Source organism: Aquarana catesbeiana, linkage group LG01 (assembly GCF_042186555.1).
Source record: "Aquarana catesbeiana isolate 2022-GZ linkage group LG01, ASM4218655v1, whole genome shotgun sequence".
Classification (NCBI taxonomy): domain Eukaryota; kingdom Metazoa; phylum Chordata; class Amphibia; order Anura; family Ranidae; genus Aquarana; species Aquarana catesbeiana.
Window position 1 is genome coordinate 105458273 of NC_133324.1, and position 23501 is coordinate 105481773.

The following is a 23501-nucleotide window of genomic DNA, read 5'->3' on the forward strand; positions in this document are numbered from 1 at the left end:
ACACGGCTTCGGCCAGTCACACAGCCGGAGTCTGCGGACCTGGAAGGAAGACAGGCAAAAGATGGATGCGGCCTCCAGCGGTGACAATGAGGGCTTCGTTTGCAGGCAAGTTTCACATAATGTGCTAGTATGCAATACATACTAGCACATTATGCCTTTACTTTGCAGGAAAAAAAAAAAAGGCAGTGTTTACTTCCGCTTTAATATTTTTTAGATATTACTAAAAGGCACAGTGATTTTACTAGGTTCAGAGGTGTTCGTGTGCCTTTTTTTCAGACAGCTGCAGAAGAGTTTAGTTTTTCCTACAAATATTACAGCTCATGCTGTAACTAAAGCCTGGTACACACTAACTTTTTTCGTACAACCCAGTGGGATGAATGAAAAAAAAAAAAAAAAAAAAAAAAAACAGACTTTAGAGCTCAGAAAGAGATCCTGTACTAACAATTCAATGTTGGTAAGCGATCTCCCCCACTGAGCTTTCGTGTTCTGACATGGGGACGGCCCCCTTGCCAGAACCCCCCTAATCAGCGCTCTCATGCCCCTTCGACAGGCTTCTGTTGGATCTGCTGCTGTGTACACACAGGCCAGATGTTTACCATTTTCTATTGAACCAGCCAATGCCGCCTGACATTAGGCCCGTGTGTATGGCCCTTAAGGCCCACTATGGATAGGAGCAGTACAGATCTCTTAAGACACCAGCCATGGTGTCCCTTCTCCATCTGGCCATTCACAAAATGCACATCCGCAGACTGTTGTGTGCCAACAAGATGCTTGGAGTACCATTCAAAATTATTGGTATCGCGATGCATCATTTACTGCTCATAACCGTAATGCATTTCAGTACATCCTGCCTTAAGGATTTAACATAAAACGGGGTCCTATGTAGTCTTGCAGCTAAATGCTTCAAGTTAAGGTTTTAAAAGAGAATTCCAGGTACAAATATTTTATATTGTTACATTGGTCCAGCTTGGATTAATGTAACTATGCATACCTGGCTGATGCCCCCGGAAGCAGGAAACCAAATCATTAAACACCGCTACTCCAGTGATCTCCACTTGCTTCTGGTTCCTGCGCCGAGCTGCTGCCTTCTGAACACAGGAGGTTGGCTGCTCGGCAACATTCAGAGAATGTTTAGCATTTTCTGAATGAATGTAAAGCATTCTCTGACTGGAAGAGGTGGAGAGCGTGACGTCACCATCCCGCCTCTCAAATGCAATTCGCAGATTTACTAATATGCCAAAAATTACCAAAATCCTGTAATCAAAATTTATGAAATTAAGTAGACATTGCACTCTTAACAACCAATTGGATTTTTTTTTCCACTACTGAAGACTCCAATAAACTGAAATCCGATTGATTGTTGTGGGTTAGGGCTGGTTCAGTTTTACATTTTAAAAACGCTTTAACGTTTTTCTTCTGTATTATTCACCCATCTCTGCATTTATTTTATAGGATGGAGGTTACTTACTGCATTGTAGAAAGTTTTCAGTTTGCATTAGTCAATGGCTAAAATGGTACAGTACTACTGGACTTTCTGCATTAGAATGATTTAGTCCTCTATAATGCAGATGTGTTTTTGTGAAAATGCTGCCCAGGTGCTCTTTACAGGACTTTGAAAACACAGTGAATTTATAATGCTCATATGATAATAAACTATTAAATTTAATAAACTATTACATCTTAATTTTTCTGTGTGGAATTCTGCTTTAAAGGCAACATGCTGAGGTATAAAAATACAGTTGCACGTCTGTTTTTTACTTCTCTATTTTCTAAGGGACCTGAAACACCCAAGCAGCAAGTGAAGTCATAGCTCCTGACATGTAGACTCTTTCAAGTCAGTGACTGGGGAAATACTGAATCCACTGGACTGGCATGACACCTAAGAAACTCTCCATATTTTTTTTTTTTTTTTAATTACACCAAAACCATGAGCTTAGAGTTTCAATTTGGAAATTACCTGTTTTTTGGTGAAAGTGGATAACTTGATTCCAGGAAATCTAGTGTTTTCAATGTAGCCATGAGCAGGGGGGTCAACCAGGACAAACGCAGAATTGATATTCTGGAAATGTTTGCTAGGTATACGCAGGTATTCCTCTGTCAATGCTTTGGATGCCCCTTCCTTGACAGTAATATTTTGAACCTCCAGTGGAATCTGGATTGGGATTATGTCTACAGACACGGTTATACCCATTATCTCCCGTACACCGTTGGTCACATCTAATGTAAAGTTGTCTTGCAACTGACCAGCCTCAGTTTGCACATACTGAATGTCACCATTGTTAATATCTTCCTGTGTAAACACCATCACAGCCAGGTCATCAGGAAAACGGTGCACCAGGGACTCAAATCTGCGTATATATCCATATCTCGGAGGGGTGACCACAGTGAAAACTATTTCACCGGGTGCGTTATCTTCATGGACAACCTGAATTAGAGAAAATAAAAATATGAAAATCAGAGCTACATAATGTCTGAATATACTGTACTTCAAACCAAAGATTTTAAATTTAGACGCTAATAAAAAAAAAAAAGACTTGCAATCAATGAAGCCTTGTGGAGTGTTATTTATGGCCTGTGTCAATGAGGTTTGGACTTCTGCAAATACGACCTGCTTTCTGATACATAGGGGTTGGTTTACTAAAGGCAAATCTACTTTGCACTACAAGTGCACTTGGAAGTGCAGTCGCTTTAGGCTGGGTTCACACCATTGAGAATTGGATGCGGAATCTCTGCATCCAATTCGCAATAGCAGAAGATTTTGACCGGTTCTCTATGGAGCCGGTTCAAATATCATCGCAGCAGGTCCAGTGCGTTTTGCAGATCTTTTGGTCCGTTTCAGGTGCGAATTCAGCCCAAAATTCGGGCTGAAATCGGACCTGAAACGGTGAACCAGCACACACCGGACCCCTGCTGTAAGACGGATCCATCTTAGGTGTGAACCGAGCCTTAGATCTGAGTGGAAGATCTGAAATGAGGGGAAGCTCTGCGGATTTTATTATCTAAACATGTACGAGCAAAAATGCTGTTTTTTGATTATTTTTTTTATTTTCCTTGCATGTCCCCCTCAGATCTACAGCAACTGCACTCCCAAGTGCAAAGTGGATTTGCCTTCAGTAAACCCCCCCCCCCCCCCCCGTTACATAGTCTGGTTGGAAAAAAAAAAAAGAAAAAAAAAAAGACACAGCCATCTAGTTCAACCAAAAAACATACAATCCCATATCCACAGTTGATTCGGAGGAAGGCGAAAAACCCCAGCAAAGCATGATCGAAATTGCTACAGCAGGGTAAAAAATTCCTTCCTGATCCCCCGAGAGGATATTCCCTGGATCAACTTTACCTATAAAATGTTAGTACCCAGTTATATTACGGTATGTACACCTAGGAAAAAAAACAGGCCTTTCTTAAAGCAATCTACTGAGCTGGCCAGAACCACCTTTGGAGGGAGTCTATGCCACATTTTCACAGCTCTTACAGTGAAGAAACTTTTCGTATTTGCAGATGAAATCGCTTTTCCTCTGTAATGACCTTAAAGTGAATAACTCAACACCAAGTTCACTATACGGACCATTTATGTATTTGTATATGTTGATCATATCCTCCCCCCTTAATCTCCTCTTAAGAGAGAATAAATTCAGTTCCGCTAATCTTTCCTCATAGCTGAGCTCCTGATACAGAACTCTTGCATCTGAGATCAGTTTCAGAAGCTTCCGAGATCATTCAGAATTTGACAGGAGAATTTGGCATAAAGTTCATCTGATCTGCATCCGCATGATTCTGATTTTACCTCAAACACCAAATCACCAAATGGATGAAGGTGCTAAAAGTAGCAACTGGGAACCACAAAAAGAACCATGTGCTTGAGACAAATTACTGGCTTTATGTTTGGTAAATATAGATTTTGCCATCATTTAATATCAATATATAAATAATATACGTATTACTAAACCCACATCATAGAAACCTATCAATAAATGGTGTATTTACATGCTGTTCATAGTCAATCACTATTTTTCATTTTCTGTATTCTGCAAAAAACGTGGTTGTTCCTGCTGCTCTCTACCTCCACCTTCTGTTCAAGTCCCCAATTCAGCTAGAAATTTTGCAGCTGTGGTGGCAAATCTGCACATGCTCAGATTTCAGTTAGGGAGGAAATGCTCAGCATAGAAACTATCACATCTGAGCAGCCCATGTGACTATAGAGTCACACGTGGGCGTAAACACAGTGGTAAATGACAGCCCACTTCCTCCCTCCTCCTCCATGCCCACTAACCAGCTGAACGCATAGGGGATGGGATATTATATGTAGATTAATGGAGGCTTTACCTCTCTCATTCTAAGACACAGATTGGAGGGTCGCGATACAGCATGTGACTGGTCGAAATCCACCCACACCATGGTATTTCCACAAAATAATAAAGATTTGATTTCAAGTGTATATTTGTATGCCAATTTAAAACAGTTTATTGATATTTTTTACCCTGTATTCCAAAGGCTTTTTTTTTAACCAGCAGCAGAGGACTAAAAGCTCCTCCTGCTTAGGTTTCCCTGTAGACAGGCTGGGAAAGATCTGGGTCTTGTGACAGATGTATATCGATTAGGAAAAAAGTACTTAGATTTTTTGTTTTGTATTAAAATAATTACAGTGCCATCATCCACATACAGAAATAGAAAGGACAATGTAAATTAAACTGTGCGTTTAGTAACCGTTTAGGATAAAATATACTAATCCCACAGTCCAACTTCAACCCAATGTGCCTGTGTTAACTTATATTGCATGTAAAAAAAACAAACAAAAAAAACCACCCCATATACATATCCCTAATGCTTTTTCTTAAGCTCTGGCAATTATGTTTACACCAAGCTACATTACTCTTTTCCACCATGTGATACACAGGAACACACACCCCAGGAATGTTTATGTGTATCAGCACTGCAGAGATATATTTCACCCCCTCTCCTATTTCAGGAGAACAACAGCTTATTGGGGGAATAAGATTTGGTTAGACTGTTTTTTTCAGCAGAGTACTCCTTTAGAGCAAAATAAAAGGAAACATCGGTCTGGCCAGCAACAGGAGCTTTATTGTAAATCAAGCAATTAGAACAGATCATCAAGCCTTTGTGTGATGTCTGCTGACGCCTGTGGTTTGAGCTATAATAAATTCCTTTTCTTATGTGACTTTTGTGGACCATTTTCCCTTTTTTCACAGTGTGTCTACAGCTAGGCAAGGCTGAGGCCCTGCAAGTTCTTTGCAAAGTGGCTAGTGGGCAAGTATATATTGGTGGTAACACAAAGTATTTTACACAAGCCCTGCTTCAGGGCACTAAGCCCAAGATAACTACAAAATAGTGGAAGTGCAAGTACACTGCAGGTACGTATGGTCGGATCCAGATGCAAAAAGCTGTTGACTCAGAACTGATTTTTTTTCTTAGCTAGAATTTGGAAGGAGGAGGATTCACCCACACTCTTCTTTTCTCTCCCGAGGACTGTGGCAGAGATATTTTTTCGAGTTCCGAGCCCTACCCACACACCCACTCTCATCATTGCAAAGGGATCTCCAGATGGATAATACAATAACATCACTTAGGAGGAACTGTTCTAGGACAGAGATGCTGCTTGCTGCATCCTAACCACTTGCCAGTCCAGCGACGTACGGATATGTAGCTGGATTGGAAGGATGATGTTGTGGACATCGATGCAGCAACGATCGAGATTTTTTTTACGGCTGGTGATTCCCATCAATGTAAAAGTAATCCTAGCAGCTAAGAAACCACTGGATTGCTTTTACAGGTGGCAGAACCACCCCACCCCCCCTCCCTTTACCAGGCTCTCCCATTTGATCAGGGAGCCTGGTAAGAATGTGACTGGTGGCATCCGGTTCATGGGACATAGTGAGAGGGAATTGATGTTGTACCTCCCCACTGTATGACATCAGAAACCTGAAGCAACAAGGATTTAGTCCGGTTTATGTCTCATGTAAACAAGCCTTTACAAGCATCTCATCAAAACGATCTTTGATCAGATGCTTTAGAGAGCAGAGGAGAGGTCTGGACCTGTCATGGCCCATGCTATCACAAGAGATGTTGTTCATCCCTTCTGACAGCAATAGATGATTAAAAAAAATAAAATATAAAAGTGCCCCTTTACGAGTCCCTCTTAAAGACATTTGTGTGGGGAAATAACAGGCATAAATTGGCATGGCAAGCCCTCAAAAATCCAACTGATCTAGGTGGCACTGCTCTACCCGATTTTAATCTATACTACATTGCAGTACAGTTATCTCAGCTTTTTCATTTAGACAAAACCGACAGTGAGAGGTTTCTTACGCTCATATGCCCCAAATGGGCACAATACACCAAAGACCCGATATATGCAATAGCGACGGGCAAGGGAGGGACGGAACTAGGAGATAGAAGACATACCATACTACACCACTACAGGAAAATATGGAATTTAGCAACCTCTAGACTTGACATCTCACAGTTTAACGATTACACACCGCTATGGCACAACAAAAATCTTCAGGAATTTAATAAAATACAGGACACATCTATATGGTCCACACAGGGAATATTTTACCTACATCATATACTAAAAGATGGACAACTCAAAACCTTTGACTTACTCAAAGAAGAATTTACAATACAGGATCAGATGTTCTATAGATTCTTACAAATCCGTCACGCAACACAATCACAATTCCCTGACTCTTGCCCAAGTCCTACACCTAATGTACTTATTGCCATAATTAAAAGTACAGACTCTCAAAAATTGATCTCTGCATTCTACAACTTGCTCTTAACCCCTATAGCTGCTAAAATAGCATATGGGCTTAAACCAGGATGGGAGAGGGAGGTGGGACCAGTGGGGGATGAGGAGTGGGGGGAGGCATTGGAGGCCTGTAAAACTGTATCCCCTAAACTCTCAGATCGTTTGACCCAGCTCTATGTTCTCCATAGGGCATATTTCACGCCCCTCAGAGTTGCAAGATACAAGCGCACACAAAACACCACATGTCAAATGTGTGGGAGAGAGACAGGTACCTTTTTCCATCTCATATGGGCATGCCCTAAAATAAAAGGCTTCTGGGAACAAATTGTGGCATTTCTACACGATACGATGGGCTCACCTTTAACCCTAGACCCCAAACAGTGTCTCTGGGGTATAGTTCCAGATATAACCGACAAATATACGAAAACCTTCTTGCATGAAACACTCTTTGCAGCAAGAAAGGTTATAGCCAAAAAGTGGATGAGACAAGAGGCCCCCAAAATTGTGGAATGGAAGGTGGAGATAAACAATACATTACCATACAAGAAATGTATATATATCAATAGAGGTTGCCCAGCAAAATACAGTAAGATCTGGGATAGATGGCTTCAAGAATCTTCTACCTGTGTCTAATGCAATTGTATGACCGTACAGTGATATATAGGTATAAGTATGGTTGGACAGCATTAAAAACAAAATATGTATACTTTGAAAGTCAAGATACGCCAGAAATGTTTAAATTTAATGATATATAGATTTTTTCTTTATTTTCTTTTATTTTCAATGACAATAATTACAATACTGTTATAGTATCAACATGACAACGTAATCTTTAATTTTTCTTCTTGTATGCACTGAATATTCAATAAAAACCTTGGTTTATAAATAAAAAAAAAAAAAAAAAGTGCCCCGTTACCACGTGCTCACACACAAATGCAAAATGTAGGTCTCACATGCATATGTAAGGCCCCTTTCACACTGGGGAGGGGTCGGTGGTAAAACGGAGCTATTTTTAGCGCCGCTTTACCGTCGTTTTAGCGGGAAAGGGTCAAAATCACTGCAAAGTGCTGCTGCAGCAGTGCTATGCTGGCGGTATAGCCATGCTGCCCCACTGTTTTCAATGGGCAGGAGCGATGTATACACCGCTCCAAAAATCAAAAAGCAAGTGCAACAGCACAATACTTTGACTATTTTATGTTTCTTTATGCATCCCCAATGATAGTTAGGGGGAATACCCTGTAACATGGCAATACAGTATGCAACTGTCTTACACCTGACATTTTATGATATTTTAAAAGAAATCAATATAATAAAAGAAATGTACTTCACTTCAAGCAGAACAAAACCCTTCCATCCTTTACAGTTAAAGGCAATGTCATCTTGGCCTCTATTTAGATGTGCAGTTGCCATGTACTGTACACATGACCATCTATGACACTGAGCATCTGAGGGCTTGAAGTTCCAGTTGAGAGCGGACATATACGTGAACTGGCAACTGTGACAGTTATGACCAGAGGCATGCATTGAAAGTAACGGCTTTGTGAAACACCTAGGTTTTGTTCTTTTTTAATACTATCTATTCATAAAAGCAATGCGGTATCTACAAGTGGTACCAGTTCCCTCTGTTCTCCAGTGGTCCAATGCTCCCTGGATATCTAATGGTTAGAGTGGTGAGGGGTGGGATCTGTGTGAGAGAAGCACTGACTGGCTGCCTCTGCCAAAAATGCAAATCAGTACCACTCCCACACACAGATCTGCACTCGTCAGAGCTATAACTGTAGAGGTGCTTGCAGGGAAGCATTTTACTGCTACTTATTTTTATGAGCATTTACCAAATGGGAAAAAGAGGTTGACTTTAGGCCACTTTACAATAACCATCCACATGTTTTTATGCATCTCCCAAAGTCTTTCACAAAATGTACTTACTTGCAACTTGTCTTTGTCTATTTTAACCGGCCTTCCTTCTTCGACCATAAGGGACTTGAGGTTTTGCACTGTTGGAAGTCTCTGATGACTTTCTAAATAGACTCGAACTTTAATTTCAACTTCTACAGACATGGTATCAATTTTCACAGTGACAGTAAACGCGTCAGATAGATGATTGCCGTCATTGTGCTTATAAGCCACATGTCCATTTTTCAAGTCTTCATGTGTGAACGATGTTGAAGCCTGTTTTCCTCTAAAAATCTTTCCATGTTTTGGTGGTAGACTTATGCTATAACGAATGTCACTCTCACTATTTACATACATGTTTGTTGCAATGCTAAAGTTGGCTGTTGTTATTACTTTATCCTTTCCTTTCTGGACCAACAAACCAGTATTGTTTATTATTTTAATGAAGGGCTCGGATGCTGTAATTTCTAGCAGCGAGGATGTGTAATGTTTTCCATCAGTTACAAATAAGACAAAACGGCCATAGGCCCCACCCTGGTGAGTGAAAAGGACGCGTTTATTCTTCAAGTCATCCTGGGTGAACTGGTAAAGCTTTTTAGAAGTATCATCAGATGAAACAAGATCTCCATTTGGAATACCACGCCTTGTATATAATAACTGTGCATCGTCAAAATCAGTATCAGGATCATGGTAGCACAAATCTTCCAATGTTAGCAACCTCTGACCATTTCGGACTACATGAAAAAGTTTATCAACCACACGGATAGGCTTCTCGTCATTCTTCAACTCTATGGATATGTTAAAAGTAAATTCAATCTGAATTGGATTAGCAGGGGTTTCTGATTCAGAAGAAGCAAGAACAACAAAGCCATCTGACAAGGTTTCTGAATCGTCATGGACATACATGAGGCGTTCACCCAAGATATCTTGTGTGGAAAAGACAGTGATGTTATCATTGCTCGTTAGAGAAGTGGAAAAATTAATCAATTTGAGTTTACCATTGAGTGGACTCCTCAAAACCTTGAAAGAAAATGTTTTATTATTTAAAGTTTGTGCAAACAGCTCATCTTTTGTTATAAGTTTTGTCTCACCCTCTCCTAATGACAATCCTTTGTTTGTTAGAATGATGCTATTCAAGTCTGCCGTAATAAGTATTCTAATATTATATGTCTTTGATTGGGCATATTTTGTGAATATAATCAACTTGAAGGAATCTTGGGCATCTTCACGAGGTTGGTCATTTAATTTGTATTCAATATTTCCCTCTATAATATCAATCTGACTGAACACACTATTTTTACTTAAAACCTTATTTTTACTTAGAATATTTCCTTTAGTGGGCACAGATTCTAATTTAAAAAAAATGTGTTTATCATCTATACGAATTCCCTCTACTATGGCACGTAGGTTGTCAACACCAAAAATAGTCTTCTCTGTGTTCTCAATCTTCAAAGGAATATTTTTAAGCAATGTATATTTAAGCCACTGTACTTTAATTGGAAATATTAATTCTTCGCTAGACTTATTGGCTACTGTGATTTTAAATTGAAACTTTTCAATCACATCAGCTTCCTGGATCTCTTTGTATGTATTAAGGTATCGTATTCTGTCTCGTTCCAGAGAACGCTGAGTAAAGGAGACTGCTGGCTTCCATTCATTTGCAGAACTTCGTCTCTGGATTTGACCAAACTTTGGCATTTCTGTAACATCAAACTTAATTTCTATGTCCTGGTTTACTGCATTGGTTTTCACTGCCAAGTTTCTTGGTTGAATTAAAACATTTCCCCCTTGAATCACTTCAATGCCAGTGTTATTTTCCACTTTAAATTCTAGGGGTATGGCCAAAATTCTCAGCACGACTGTATTACTCACTTTATCACCATCGCTAACTCTTAATACAAGTCTTGAGTTCTTAACTCCACGGTGGACATAATATATGTGGCCTTCAAGCAAATCAGAATAAGAAAATGTGGTAATGGCTTTTTCAGGATCTTTAACATTTTCTAAAAATCCAGCATCTACATTCAAGTTACCGAGGATTACCAGATGTAGGTTCTTTGGCTCAGAGTCCACATCGGAAATATTTATCAGATTTCCAGTAAGGCATTTCTTGGAGTTTTCCAGTAGGGTGAACAAATTTCCTTCTGGCAAAGAAAGCTCTGGAGCATCGTTAGAGGGTGTCACAGTTATATTGAGAACGTACAATGTTTCCCCACGAAGATAGGGAGGCATCTCATTCTTGCTATTTGTAGTAACAGAAAAGCTAAACTGATCGCTTGATCCTTCGGTGCCATCATGAGCATAGGTAATTCTTCCATGCCACAGATCTAGCATGGTAAACATACCCTTTTCTTGTGAAGAGACATCAAACTTTAACTGGCCATGTAGTGGGTACTCAACAACCTTAAATAAAATTTGAGACTGACGAATACCAAGCTCCTTAAAATTTAAATTCAATTTTATGTGTTTAGATTGCAGAGTGCTTTTACTACCTTCCTGTACCACCAAATTATTCAGGGTGAGGAAGACATTTTCATTTTTCTTGGTTACTACTGTAGGGACATGAGAAGTAATAGGAGCTAATGTCAAAAGAACAGTTTTTACTTCCAGTGTTGGAACGGTGCTCAGTGCAGCTTCAGTTTTGCAACCAGGTGAAATATCTTTAGTGGATAGAGCATTTCTATATGCAAGCTTACCTGAATTCACCTTTATGTTTTTAATACAGCCTTTAAATGATCCTCCTTTTGAATGCTTCCCAGAAAGTGACGTCAGACGCAAATGCTTTACATGTTCACGTGAAACATCACTGACACCACCCACATACATGGGACCATGAGTTTTAACACGGGATGGGAGCAAAGCTTTCTCAGTCTTCTCCCCTACTGTAAGATGAAAATGCTTTGATGTGATTGTGAGTTTGATGTATTGCCATTTATTCTCTGTGATTGAACTTGGGAAATCAAGATGTGCTATATTGTTCCCCTTGCCAATGCTGGCTCTTACAACCCAGTCTATTATTTCTAAAGAAATATAATATTCGCCTTTTCCCGATTGATACATTAACAAACCTCTTCCAACTGAAGGCTGAAGAAAACATTCCCAGACAGCATCATCCTCCATATTCCAGCGTGGGAAAGCCAAGTATGATTTGGAACTAAATAAACTGATAGGATCCTCTTCACTTATAAAGAACTCATCACTGCATCCTAGAGATACCTCATGAACATTTTTCAGACCAGCGTATGGCCTAAGGTTTGAGAGTAGATCATATTCATTGAATATCACATCATCCAGACATCCCCTGAAATAAGCATGCATATCTTTTGCATAAGGGACTTTAAGGCTGCCAAATCCACCAACATAGAGACCATGTATGTTGAATGTATTGGATCCACCAACAATAATATCAGATTTGACATGCGTATCCACTGTAAGGGTAATATTTGTGTCTTCATGGCTTATTTTGATTAAGTGCCACTCCAAGTCATCTAAATGTGTGCCTTGGTCAAAAGAGAGCACCAGTTCACCCTTTCCAAAATTCATTTTAACCTGCAAAACATAAGGATATTGTTATCTCATATCTATGATCAGACATGCTTTCATATTATTAATTCATGATATACAGTAACTAATCACTGTTCAATGGATGGATTACAAATATATAGATCACAATGCTGTGATTATTACAACAAATTTTGAGAATAGCCAATAAATAGAAAAGCAGGTACTGGACCACTGGAGGATAGAAAAAAAAATTCACAAAAAAGGCATCTCATCTTACTGTCAAGTATAATACGTAGAAATCTACCGCTGCATAATTTTAGATAAATTATGATTGCAGCCAGGCTATGGAAATGTCATTGTTACATAGTCTTAAAAGCGTAGATGGGTTTTAAAACAAACCCTCACCGGCCTCTGCAGCTGCAGGCATTGTGGATTAAATTCTCAACATTGACATCAGAAGCATTAAAGTCCTTCTCTAAGCCTGCTCAGCTCACCCTGCTCCTCGCTCAGTAGTAAACTGACAGCCTTCCAGCTTTCCAATCCGTTACGTGAATACAGAGCAAGATGGGGAATGGGGATGGGTAAGGTCTGATGAGATGCTGAGACAACTTGAACAGCTTCTGCATTGAACTTTGAGAATAAATTGCTCCACAGCGCCTGCAGGCGCTGCAAGTTCAGGGAAGGGTGGTTTTTTATTAAAAAAAAAAAAAAACACAAAACAAAACAAAAAGGGGTTTTTTTTATTGCAGAAGAAACATACAATGGGGTTGATTTTCTAAAACTGTAGAGTGCAAAATCTGGTGCAACTCTGCACAGAAGCCAATCAGCTTCCAGTTTTTTTTTTTAAAGCTTAATTGAACAAGCTTAAGTTAGCAGCTGATGGGCTACCATGCACAGCTGCACCAGATTTTGCACTGTCCAGTTTTGGTAAATCAACCCTAATGTCTCTTCTGCAATAAAGACTTACCTTATTGTCCGTAATCTTCCTTAATGTGCACACACAGCTGCGCATGCAGAATTAAGTGTATAATCCTGGCATCTGTGAGGGGTAGGGATCAATGAACTCCTGTGCGCATGCATAGGACCTGCTGCATCCTGGCTGGCAAATCATAATGGCTGAAGATGACGAACCCAGAAGGAGCTGGGTAGAAGATATTTCATCGCTGAAGAGGAGGCGAATATAGTTCTGCTTTAGGCTGGGTTCACACCTCCGACAGATGCGGCTCGCAGCAGGGGTCCAGTGTGTCCCTGTTCTCCGTCTCAGGGATGAATTTTTGCCTTTATTCAGCCCTGAAACGGAGCCAAAGACACACACTGTTCCTGTGCAAGCCACAACAGAGATATGTGAACCGGCTCCATAGAGAGCCGGTCACAAACTCCTGTCATGTGAATTGGATGTGCGGAAACCCACATCCAATTCGCATAAGTGTGAACCCAGCCTTAAAGTTAATTTACTGCTTAAGGGTGTAAATACTTCAATGTTCATAGCTTGTCCACAAGTTCACTTTAAGGTACAGTAAAATATCAGTTCAACAAGCTGTACGAGTTATAACCAAGTTTACCATTTTACATCATGTTTTTTTTGTCATCAAAATGTTTGATTATTGTCCCTAAATATTATCGGGCTTTATTTGAATTTTTTTTCCAGTATCAACATTTAACCTTGCAAAAAGTTTACTCTACGCCTTAGTGCACATTAAGTGGCTTAATTTTCTCTACTCTTTATCATGTCAATGAACCTGACAGCGAATATCAATAACGTAACAAGAAATAAAATGCATGCTGTAAATAAATCTGACTGCGTAATCTGTGCGAGTAGATAGAAGGAATAATAAAGAATCACATTTTTAAAAACATTTGCTTGTGGAGAATGAATCACTCCCTTTTAAAACACATGCACCTGGATGTTTGTGAAACTCAGCTTTATAAATAGACCTCTAGGTCATAGCTGACATTGTGAGCCACTCTGATTGGTTTCTGATCCTTGATAAAAGGACCAGAGCTGTCAGTGATAGCCGGATCTGACAGCAGCCACGCGTACTGTGAATACGCAATGTAGGTTTACAGTAGATACCATAAGCATGGGGCATTGTGCACAGAAACTTTAATCTACAGATTGTGGAAAGGAAGGTTCAATATAAAATCTGTGATGTTTATAATATCTTACCTGTACACGACCTGCATGTAATCCAACCAAAAAATAATCATTCTTCCCAGCTGCCAGAAAAAGTAGTCCATCTGCCTTGCTGGTTCGGAACCGTAACTGAAGAGATATCTTTGAGAATGATTCCACCTTCTTCAATTCAACATAACTTTCACCATAAAAAGAAGCTATGAAGGAGAAGAAAATAGACAGTCAATCAAAATACAAATATCACCAGAGACACATGCTCAAGATTCATTAGATATTAGACAAAAGCTGCAGGAGCATTGTAATCACAGATGAGTTGCAGGGCTCTTTAGGAAAAAACGCTTATGCCCCGTACACACGGACGGAAATTGATCGGACATTCCGACAACAAAATCCATGGATTTTTTTCCGACGGATGTTGGCTCAAACTTGTTTTGCATACACACGGTCACACAAAGTTGTTGGAAAATCCAATCGTTCTGAACGCGGTGACATAAAACACGTATGTCGGGACTAAAAATGGGGCAGTAGCCAATAGCTTTCGTCTCTTAATTTATTCTGAGCATGCATGGTAATTTGTGCGTCGGATTTGTGTACACACGATTGGAATTTCCGACAACGGATTTTGTTGTCGGAAAATTTTATAGCCTGCTCTCAAACTTTGTGTGTCGGAAATTCCGATGGAAAATGTTTGATGGAGCCCACACACGGTCGGAATTTCCGTCAACAAGGTCCTATCACGCATTTTCCGTCCAAAAATCCGACCGTGTGTACAGGGCATATGAATGGGTCAAGAACTTAAAGTCGTTTTGTGCACTCTGTCCGTTACTAAAAATGCCAAGTTTGTTTTATTCCTACACTATGAGAAAGCACTGTTTGACCTTACCCTTGTGGAGGTCAGACATGGAGGTGAGAGGCTTTATTGAGAGGTGGTGGATCGCACTGGTGGAACATGTTTTTTTGTGGAACATTCACGGCATGTATGTTTGTAAATGGATGCATGTATTCTTACAATAAAAACACATAATTTATAAAAGTCAATTGCGGACTGTGTTGTTTTTGAGAATCTGAGTTTCATATTGATTATTTATTCATTTAGTGATTATTCATATTTTATGGATTGTTGATGTTGTTTGTTACGCACACATACTGGAGATTTGGGGGAATATTGCATTTTGGTGATTTGGCACAGTAGGATCATATTAGCATTTACTTGTTGCACTGTACTTTGAAGGTTTATATTATTTTATGAGGTGTGGGAATGCATGACAGTAACAAGCTGTACAATATATAATCTCAGACAGTTTTTGTTTTATCCAGCTGTATTTACTAGTGCACCTTATAACATCGAAGTGAAAGATATAAACACCAACATGCCAGAAAAAACAAAAGTTATTCAAAAACAGAATCACTAAATAGGAAAAAAAAAAAAAAAAAGAGAGAGTCTACCCCGTCAGTATTTTGTTGAACCACCTTTTGCTTTAATTACAGGCTTTAGTCTTTGCAGAACTGCTCAAGTTCAGTTAAATTTGATGGTGACAGTTTGTGGACTGCAGTCTTCAAGTCAATCCACAGCTTTTCAATGGGGTTTAAGTTTGGGCTCTGACTAGCCCATGCAAGGACATTCATCTTTTTCTCCTTAAACCACTGTGTGGTCATGGTCATGTTGGAATTTAAACCTTCTCATTGACAACTTTATGGCAGAGGGAAGCATATTTTCCTTAAGAATTTAATGGTATTTTGCCCAATCTGTTTTTCTTCTATCCCGACAAGTGTTCCAGTCCCTGCTGCAGAGAAATACCCCCATAAAAGGATATTACCACCTCCATGCTTTACTGTAGGAATGGTGTTAATTGGATGGTGAGCTGTATTGGATTTCTGCCAGACATATTGTTTGGTGTTGAGGTCAAATAATTCAATTTTAAAGTCTCATCTAATCATAACACCTTTTTTCCATGTGGTCTCCAAATCTTCAAGATGCATTTAAGGTGGTCAGCTGAGACTAAAATTGAATTTTTTGGCCTCAACACCAAACATAATGTCTGGCAGAAATCCAATGCAGCTTTTTTTAATATTTTTTTTTTTGTTGGTCTGGCCAGTCCTCAAACTGCTGCCCTTGCCACCCTGTGTACGGGTGTCCACTTTAGCTAGCCAGCTGCTAAGGAGACGCTTGTGTGTCCACACTCCTAGCTGGGGCTGTATGTGACCATTGAAACAGCACCTGGTAAGCCACACCCCTGCCCCCTCCTTTCATAAAAACTTCAAATGCAGGAGACTATCGCATCGCTACCCTCATTGTCTACAACCCAGAAGTTCGGGGAATGGCGCAGATCGACCCGGACCCAGTGGTGGTGAAACACAGTAGCATTTGTAGTGGCAGAGCAGAGTAGGACTGGCTAAAGATTGATTAGACGCAGTTGGCCAGCTTAAACATGTATTGCAATAAGTGTGAACTAAATATCCCTATTTTTTACGGCAAAGTTTGCTAGTAAGAGTATAGCAGAGTGCAGAGGGTTTATCCAATATTTTTAGATGCAGGAGCCTATCACATCCCCACCCTCATTATCTACAACCCAGAATTTTGGGAATGGTGCAGATCGTCCTGGACCCAGTGGTGGTGAGTAGTGTTAATTTTGGCAGCAAATTTTGATTTCGTTTTAGTTTAATGCCGCGTACACATGAGCGGAATTTTCGTCGGAAAAGCCTTGGATGGCTTTTCCGACGGAATTCCGCTCAAGCTTGTCTTGCATACACACGGTCACACCAAATTCCGACCATCATGAACGCGGTGACGTACAACACGTACGACGGGACTATAAAACGGAAGTTCAATACCCAGTGCGCCACCCTTTGGGCTCCTTCTGCTAATCTCGTGTTTATCTCGTGTTAGTAGAAGTTTGGTGAGAGACGATTCGCGCTTTTCAGCCTCGTGCTTTTCATTCCGTTACTGCTCTTCAGTTTGTGCTTGTGGGTTTTTGTCTGTTTTTCAGTGCGTTCTTGTCCGCTCGTTTCTGATTTTCAGCTCGCTCTTCACAGGCCTTTTGGTTCTTCAGTGCGTTTTGTTAGTTCGTTCTGACCAGCCGACCGTTTTGAAGCCATGTTGCGGGCACCTACTCATCGTAGAGTTCGTGCTATGCGGGGGCCTGGTGTTGGGGTTCTTGCTTTGACCCAAGCCCAGTCCATGAACAGGGTGGGGAGGAGTTCATGGACCAAGAATTGGTTACTCCAGCGTGACCAATTCTCTTATATACCTTTGCTGCGTGAGATCCAGGAGAATAATCCTGATGATTTCAGTAATTTTCTCCGAATGACGGACCCCGTTTTTCACAGTCTGTTGGCTTTGCTGTCCCCTTGTTTTTATCGCTGATGAAGCATTTGGTCTGGGTGATCACCTGATGAGGCCATTCCCCCAGAGGACCCTCACTCCGGAGAAGAGGGTTTTTAATTACCGGCTGGCCAAAGCCAGAAGTGTCGTGGAGAATGCCTTTGGGATAATGGCCAGCCGGTTCCGCCTATTTCTTATGGCAATAAATATGGCGGACAAATTGAACCACATAGTTCTAGCATGCTGCATACTTCACAACAACTTTTTAAAAGAGAAATACTCCGAATTATGTTGCCTCAGGACTTCCAGAAAATACAATGATGGCCCTGGAAGCTGGCCGTCCTGGCTTGCCCCCCCAAAGCGCCCGTCAAGTGCGTCAAAAATATTTTGATTTACTGCTTGTGTTTCTTTTAGCTGTCTCCTAGTGCACTTGTAGTGCCAAGTGGTTTTTCCATTATTAAATAACACCCACTGTCACTGTAAACACCAACTTAATACAAAAACTGGTATTAAGCCTTGAAAGAAGAAGCCACACATTGTTGAGTATAAAACCTTTTACTCCATGCACATTCACATGTGCGTTGTAAAACATTTTTTGTTTAAAAAAAAAAAAAAAAAAAAAAACAAACACATCTTCGTTTTATAAAGTTTTACCTTGAAAATATTTTTTTAGTACATAAACAGGCATGTTTCAAAACATAACATACACAACTCAGGAACTTACAAAGTTCAACATTGAAAACTGAAGGCAATATCAGACATTATAGTGTCAAAAATCCGTTGATATTGCTTTCATCAGATGGGGTAATGTCACCCCTGTAAAAGCCAAATTTTGAAGATGCACACAAATTGTGAGTCAAACTGGGGATTTCCCTTCTGATCCAATGCCTAATGTCAACATGTGCCATCTCCCATCATGGGGGATCAATGGATGTGTTTTGGGGGTGCAACCACATCCTCCCACCAACTTGAGTTACGAGGAAGGGGTTGCACCCACAAAACGCGTACATTGATATCCCCTGATGGCAGATAGCACATGTTGACACACTGTGTGCATCTTCAAAATTTGGCTTTTAAAAAGCATCAAAAATTTTTAAAAATTGGTCACAAAAAATATAAAATGGTGTCATTTTGTTGTTATTTAGATTCTTCCTAGTACATCAATCATGTTCTTCAGTTTTTGTTCAACCTCATTTGGTTTTTGCTTGATGATGTCTAAATCCTGACTACAAAACATTATGTCCTGGATTAGTCTTTGTGCACTGTCACTGGTGAAATGAGGAGATTGTTCTTCCACGACATGCACATCACCTAAAAGAAAAAATACACACCATGTATTATAAATATGCAGGCTATTACCTGAATCTGTGGTCTCGGACACTCACCTGTTGTGGTGACAAATTCAACCACCTCTCCTTCCTCCACATCCTCTGGTTGTGGTGTCCTCTGTTCCCCTTCTTCAGGAGGTGGGGGGTTCCTGGTGTCCTCAGGCGTCCCGAGTCTTCTCTCCCCTATGAGAATGAAGCAAAAGGTATACTTAGCACACTGATATTTGAGGCCAGAAATAGGAATATGTAACATTGCTTGGAAGTGGGGTACAATTGTCTGTTTAGGCTAAGTTCCAAGCTGAAGACATGATTTGTTTCCTTTATCAAAGCTGGAATACTTACCTTTTTTGGACAAGTTTCACACATGGAGACACCCCAAGTATCCACTGGAGTTTGTTCCTGTGTCCCACACTAGTGCTCCTGAGTCCAGATATGTAAACAGCTGCTGAGTGTCCTCTCCTTACATTACACTGAATCAAGTTTGCAATTCTTTGTAGTTTCAAACACATCTAGACAACAAATGTCCTAAACTTCTTTTAATACAAATTGGCATGACCCAATGTAGTTAACCCAGTATCTGCCAAAAACATTGTATTTAGTTGGCAAACGAACAATGTTTACTGCGACCGATTACTGTGCCCACGAACATGAAAGTAGCCATTTTAAACTGTACAACAGTAAAGAAAAGCACATGGAGCAGCATGCATTTCATAATAACAATAGGAACACACGACAACTACTTACTTTTTAGAAGCACTTTCTTGATCATTCTGTACTGATCCTGCTCCCTCAATTTCAGGTCTGACCAGCGTTTCCTCAACTGCTCCTTGGATCGTCATACCCCAAAATTCCTGTGCAGACTCTTCACAACTTTAGACATGATCTTGGCCTTTCTCACATTTGGGTTTAGGTAAGGTCCATACTTTCCGTCATAGTCGGCCCTCTTCAAGATGTCCACCATCTCTACAAAGGCCATATTTGATGCCTTAAATCTCCTGCGAGATCATGACGTTTCTGGCTCTGGGCTTTCCTCTTTGTTACTGCTATTATGCACCTGCTGTGTCTCCGCCATGTTCCTCTCCCACTGCGACAAAAGAGAAGGGGGCAGGGAATATTCTAGAAAGAACGTCAGGGGCGACGCGGGCAGAGTTTCACGCATGCGCAGTGTATATAAAAGCTAACACGCATGTGTCGTACGTACGATCTGTGAGTGGAGGAAGTGCCGATCGTGAGAACGAAGGTAACATTTTAACTTGGGACATCAGTGGCCTATACTGATTCGAGATTGAGGCCTATATTGGGATAAGATTAGGAGAGTTTAGCCTAATATTAGTGTTTTTGTCTTGTGTTTTGTCTTGCAGCAAATATGAAACAATTCAAAGACCCAGAATTCATAGACCAATACAGGGTTATGAGAAATTTTTGGGAGGTTAAAAACCCCTTATATCGAAATAAACAAGCTAGGAAGGCATCGTTGGAGAAGCTGCTGCAATTTGTGAAGACGCAGGTCCCCGGAAATATCGAGTTTGTGGATAAGAAAATTGGTAGCTTGAGAAGCACAAATAGGAAGGAGCTTAAGAAGATCAGGCTTCCATGAAATCAGGAGCAGCAGCAAAGGATGTGTATGTACCCAGTTTGTGGTACTGTCTACAACAGGATGCGGTTTCTGGAAGACCAGATTAAAGCCAGGGAACCACTTTCTACACTTCCATCCACCCTTCCCTCAACCCCAGCTGAGGCTTCTGAGGACCAACCTAGCCCTTCCATCCTGTGTGTGATTGATGAACCAAAAACTAAAACTATGTCCCTTTTTCATACACAGGAAGACTTCAGCCAGGATGAGGCTCTGGAATGTGGCAGACAGGAGGTGGCCAGGCCCAGTAGCCTCACCCAATCCCAGGTGTCTCTCCTCCGCCTTACAACAAAAAGGGCCAGGAAGGGGAGTAATGTGGAGGAGGCAGCACTGGGCCTCATTAAGGACGCTAATGCGATCCTGAAAACACCCCCCGACGCTGTAGAGGCCTATGGCTGCTATGTAAATAGCAGCAAACGGGGAAGGGCCCACGCCTCATGTGTGAGAATATTATTTTTTAGGCCCTTCAGAAGGGGTTGAGGGGGCCAAATTAGTGATAACATGCACATATGTGCGCTCGACCATCCTCCTCCTCCTGCCACAAGTCCACCTCCAGAGCCACAGCCCCCAAGGAAGGCTGCAGGGAAGACATGAAAGTGATGGCCTGGGTTCAGTCTGGTCTGACAGAAGTCGCAGGCTGTTGTAGTACCACAGCCTGGGGACATACATGTCATCTGCTGCTGTTCCTGATCTCTGGGAGTCCTGGACCAGATTGTGCTCACTATTATATGGACTTCTCAGGCTACTAATTTTTATTTACAAAGAGTTGACGTGTGCCCTGGGGTACAAAGGCTTTGCAAATTCAAGCAGTTTCTCCAGCGTTGCCTTCCTCTTTATTTTGTTAGGAGCCAGAATAAATGGAGATTTTTTTATATGAAAATACTTGCCTATGTGTTTTTATTCAAAAAGGACAGTTTGTTTGTGAGTAGGCAGGTACATTTCAAAAATACAATGTCAAATTAACAAGGAACAACCAACCTCCCTGAGCTTTAAAAATACAAGATAATAATGTTGTTGTGGAAACTTGACACACACAAAAAAAAAAAATAAATAATAAAATTATGGAGATCACTAGAAAAATATATAAAAATAATAAAAAAAATAATATGACTATAAAAAATAATTATAAACATTATTTTGGAGATCTGGCTTTAAAAACAAAAAAGAAAAATTATTCAGGAGATCATGAGAAATAATAAAGAAATACTTTGGCAGAACTCTGTGTGAATGTCAGCAGCAAAACAAATTCATTCGTCTAGCATTATAAAGAACAAAAGAATGCGCTGCATTAAAAGATCCAAAAATTTACAGCGGGACGAATGTGCTATCTCCATTATGAACGCTAGTTTTACCAGACCGAGCGCTCCTGTCTCGTACTTGATTCTGAGCATGCGTGATTTTTTTTGCGCGTCCGAACTGCATACAGATGAACGCATTTCTGGATAGGAACTTTTTCCGACCAAAAAATAGAGAACTTGCTCTCAATCTTTTGCTGGCTGGAAATCTGCCAGCAAAAGTCCGATGGAGCATACACATGGTCGCATTTTCCGACCAAAAGCTCTCATCGGACTTTTGCTGGCGGAATTTCCACTTGTGTGTACGGGGCATTAGTCTTAGGACTAAAATTAGCATTTTAGTTTTAGTCCTGTTTTAGTCTTCTGCAAGTGTTTTAGTTTTAGTCGTATTTAGTCGACTAAATGTCCAGTTCATTTTAGTGGACTAAAACTAATTTTAGTTGTCTAAAATCTAATGGGTGTAGTTAACCACTTGAGCCCCGGACCATTATGCTGCCTAAGGACCAGAGGTCGTTTTCCAATTTTGGCACTGCGTCGCTTTAACTGCTAATTGCGCGGTCATGCAATGCTGTACCCAAACGAAATTTGCGTCCTTTTCTTCCCACAAATAGAGCTTTCTTTTGATGGTATTTGATCACCTCTGCAGTTTTTATTTTTTGCGCTATAAACGGAAAAAGACCGAAAATTTTGAAAAAAAATGATATTTTCTACTTTTTGTTATAAAAAAAATCCAATAAACTAAATTTTAGTCATACATTTAGGCCAAAATGTATTCGGCCACATGTCTTTGGTAAAAAAAAATGTCAATAAGCATATATTTATTGGTTTGCGCAAAAGTTATAGCGTCTACAAACTAGGGTACATTTTCTGTAATTTACACAGCTTTTAGTTTATGACTGCCTATGTCATTTCTTGAGGTGCTAAAATGGCAGGGCAGTACAAAACCCCCCCAAATGACCCCATTTTGGAAAGTAGACACCCCAAGGAAATTGCTGAGAGGCATGTTGAACCCATTGAATATTTATTTTTTTTGTCCCAAGTGATTGAATAATGACAAAAAAAAAAAAAATATTTACAAAAAGTTGTCACTAAATGATATATTGCTCACACAGGCCATGGGCCTATGTGGAATTGCACCCCAAAATACATTCAGCTGCTTCTCCTGAGTATGGGGATACCACATGTGTGGGACTTTTTGGGAGCTTATCCGCGTACGGGGCCCCGAAAACCAAGCACCGCCTTCAGGATTTCTAAGGGTGTAAATTTTTGATTTCACTCTTCACTGCCTATCGCAGTTTCGGAGGCCATGGAATGCCCAGGTGGCACAAAACCCCCCCAAATGACCCCATTTTGGAAAGTAGACACCCCAAGCTATTTGCTAAGAGGCATATTGAGTCCATGGAATATTTTATATTTTGACACAAGTTGCGGGAAAGTGACACTTTTTTTTTTTTGTACAAAGTTGTCACTAAATGATATATTGCTCACACAGGCCATGGGCATATGTGAAATTGCACCCCAAAATACATTTAGCTGCTTCTCCTGAGTATGGGGATACCACATGTGTGGGACTTTTTGGGAGCCTAGCCGCGTACGGGGCCCCGAAAACCAAACACCGCCTTC

At 40.5% G+C, this 23501-nt stretch overlaps 1 protein-coding gene across 1 annotated transcript in view; it reads right to left on the minus strand.

Annotated features, from left to right (window-relative positions):
• The window catches only part of LOC141133206 (chondroitin sulfate proteoglycan 4-like), a 79760-nt gene that overhangs the window by 30970 nt on the left and 25289 nt on the right, over positions 1-23501 (minus strand). The window contains exons 2-4 of the mRNA XM_073622430.1: positions 14334-14497; positions 8696-12211; positions 1958-2425 (exon numbers count right to left, since the gene is read on the minus strand). Coding sequence (XP_073478531.1) covers positions 1958-2425; positions 8696-12211; positions 14334-14497 — 4148 coding nt within the window. The remainder of the gene's footprint in view (positions 1-1957; positions 2426-8695; positions 12212-14333; positions 14498-23501) is intronic.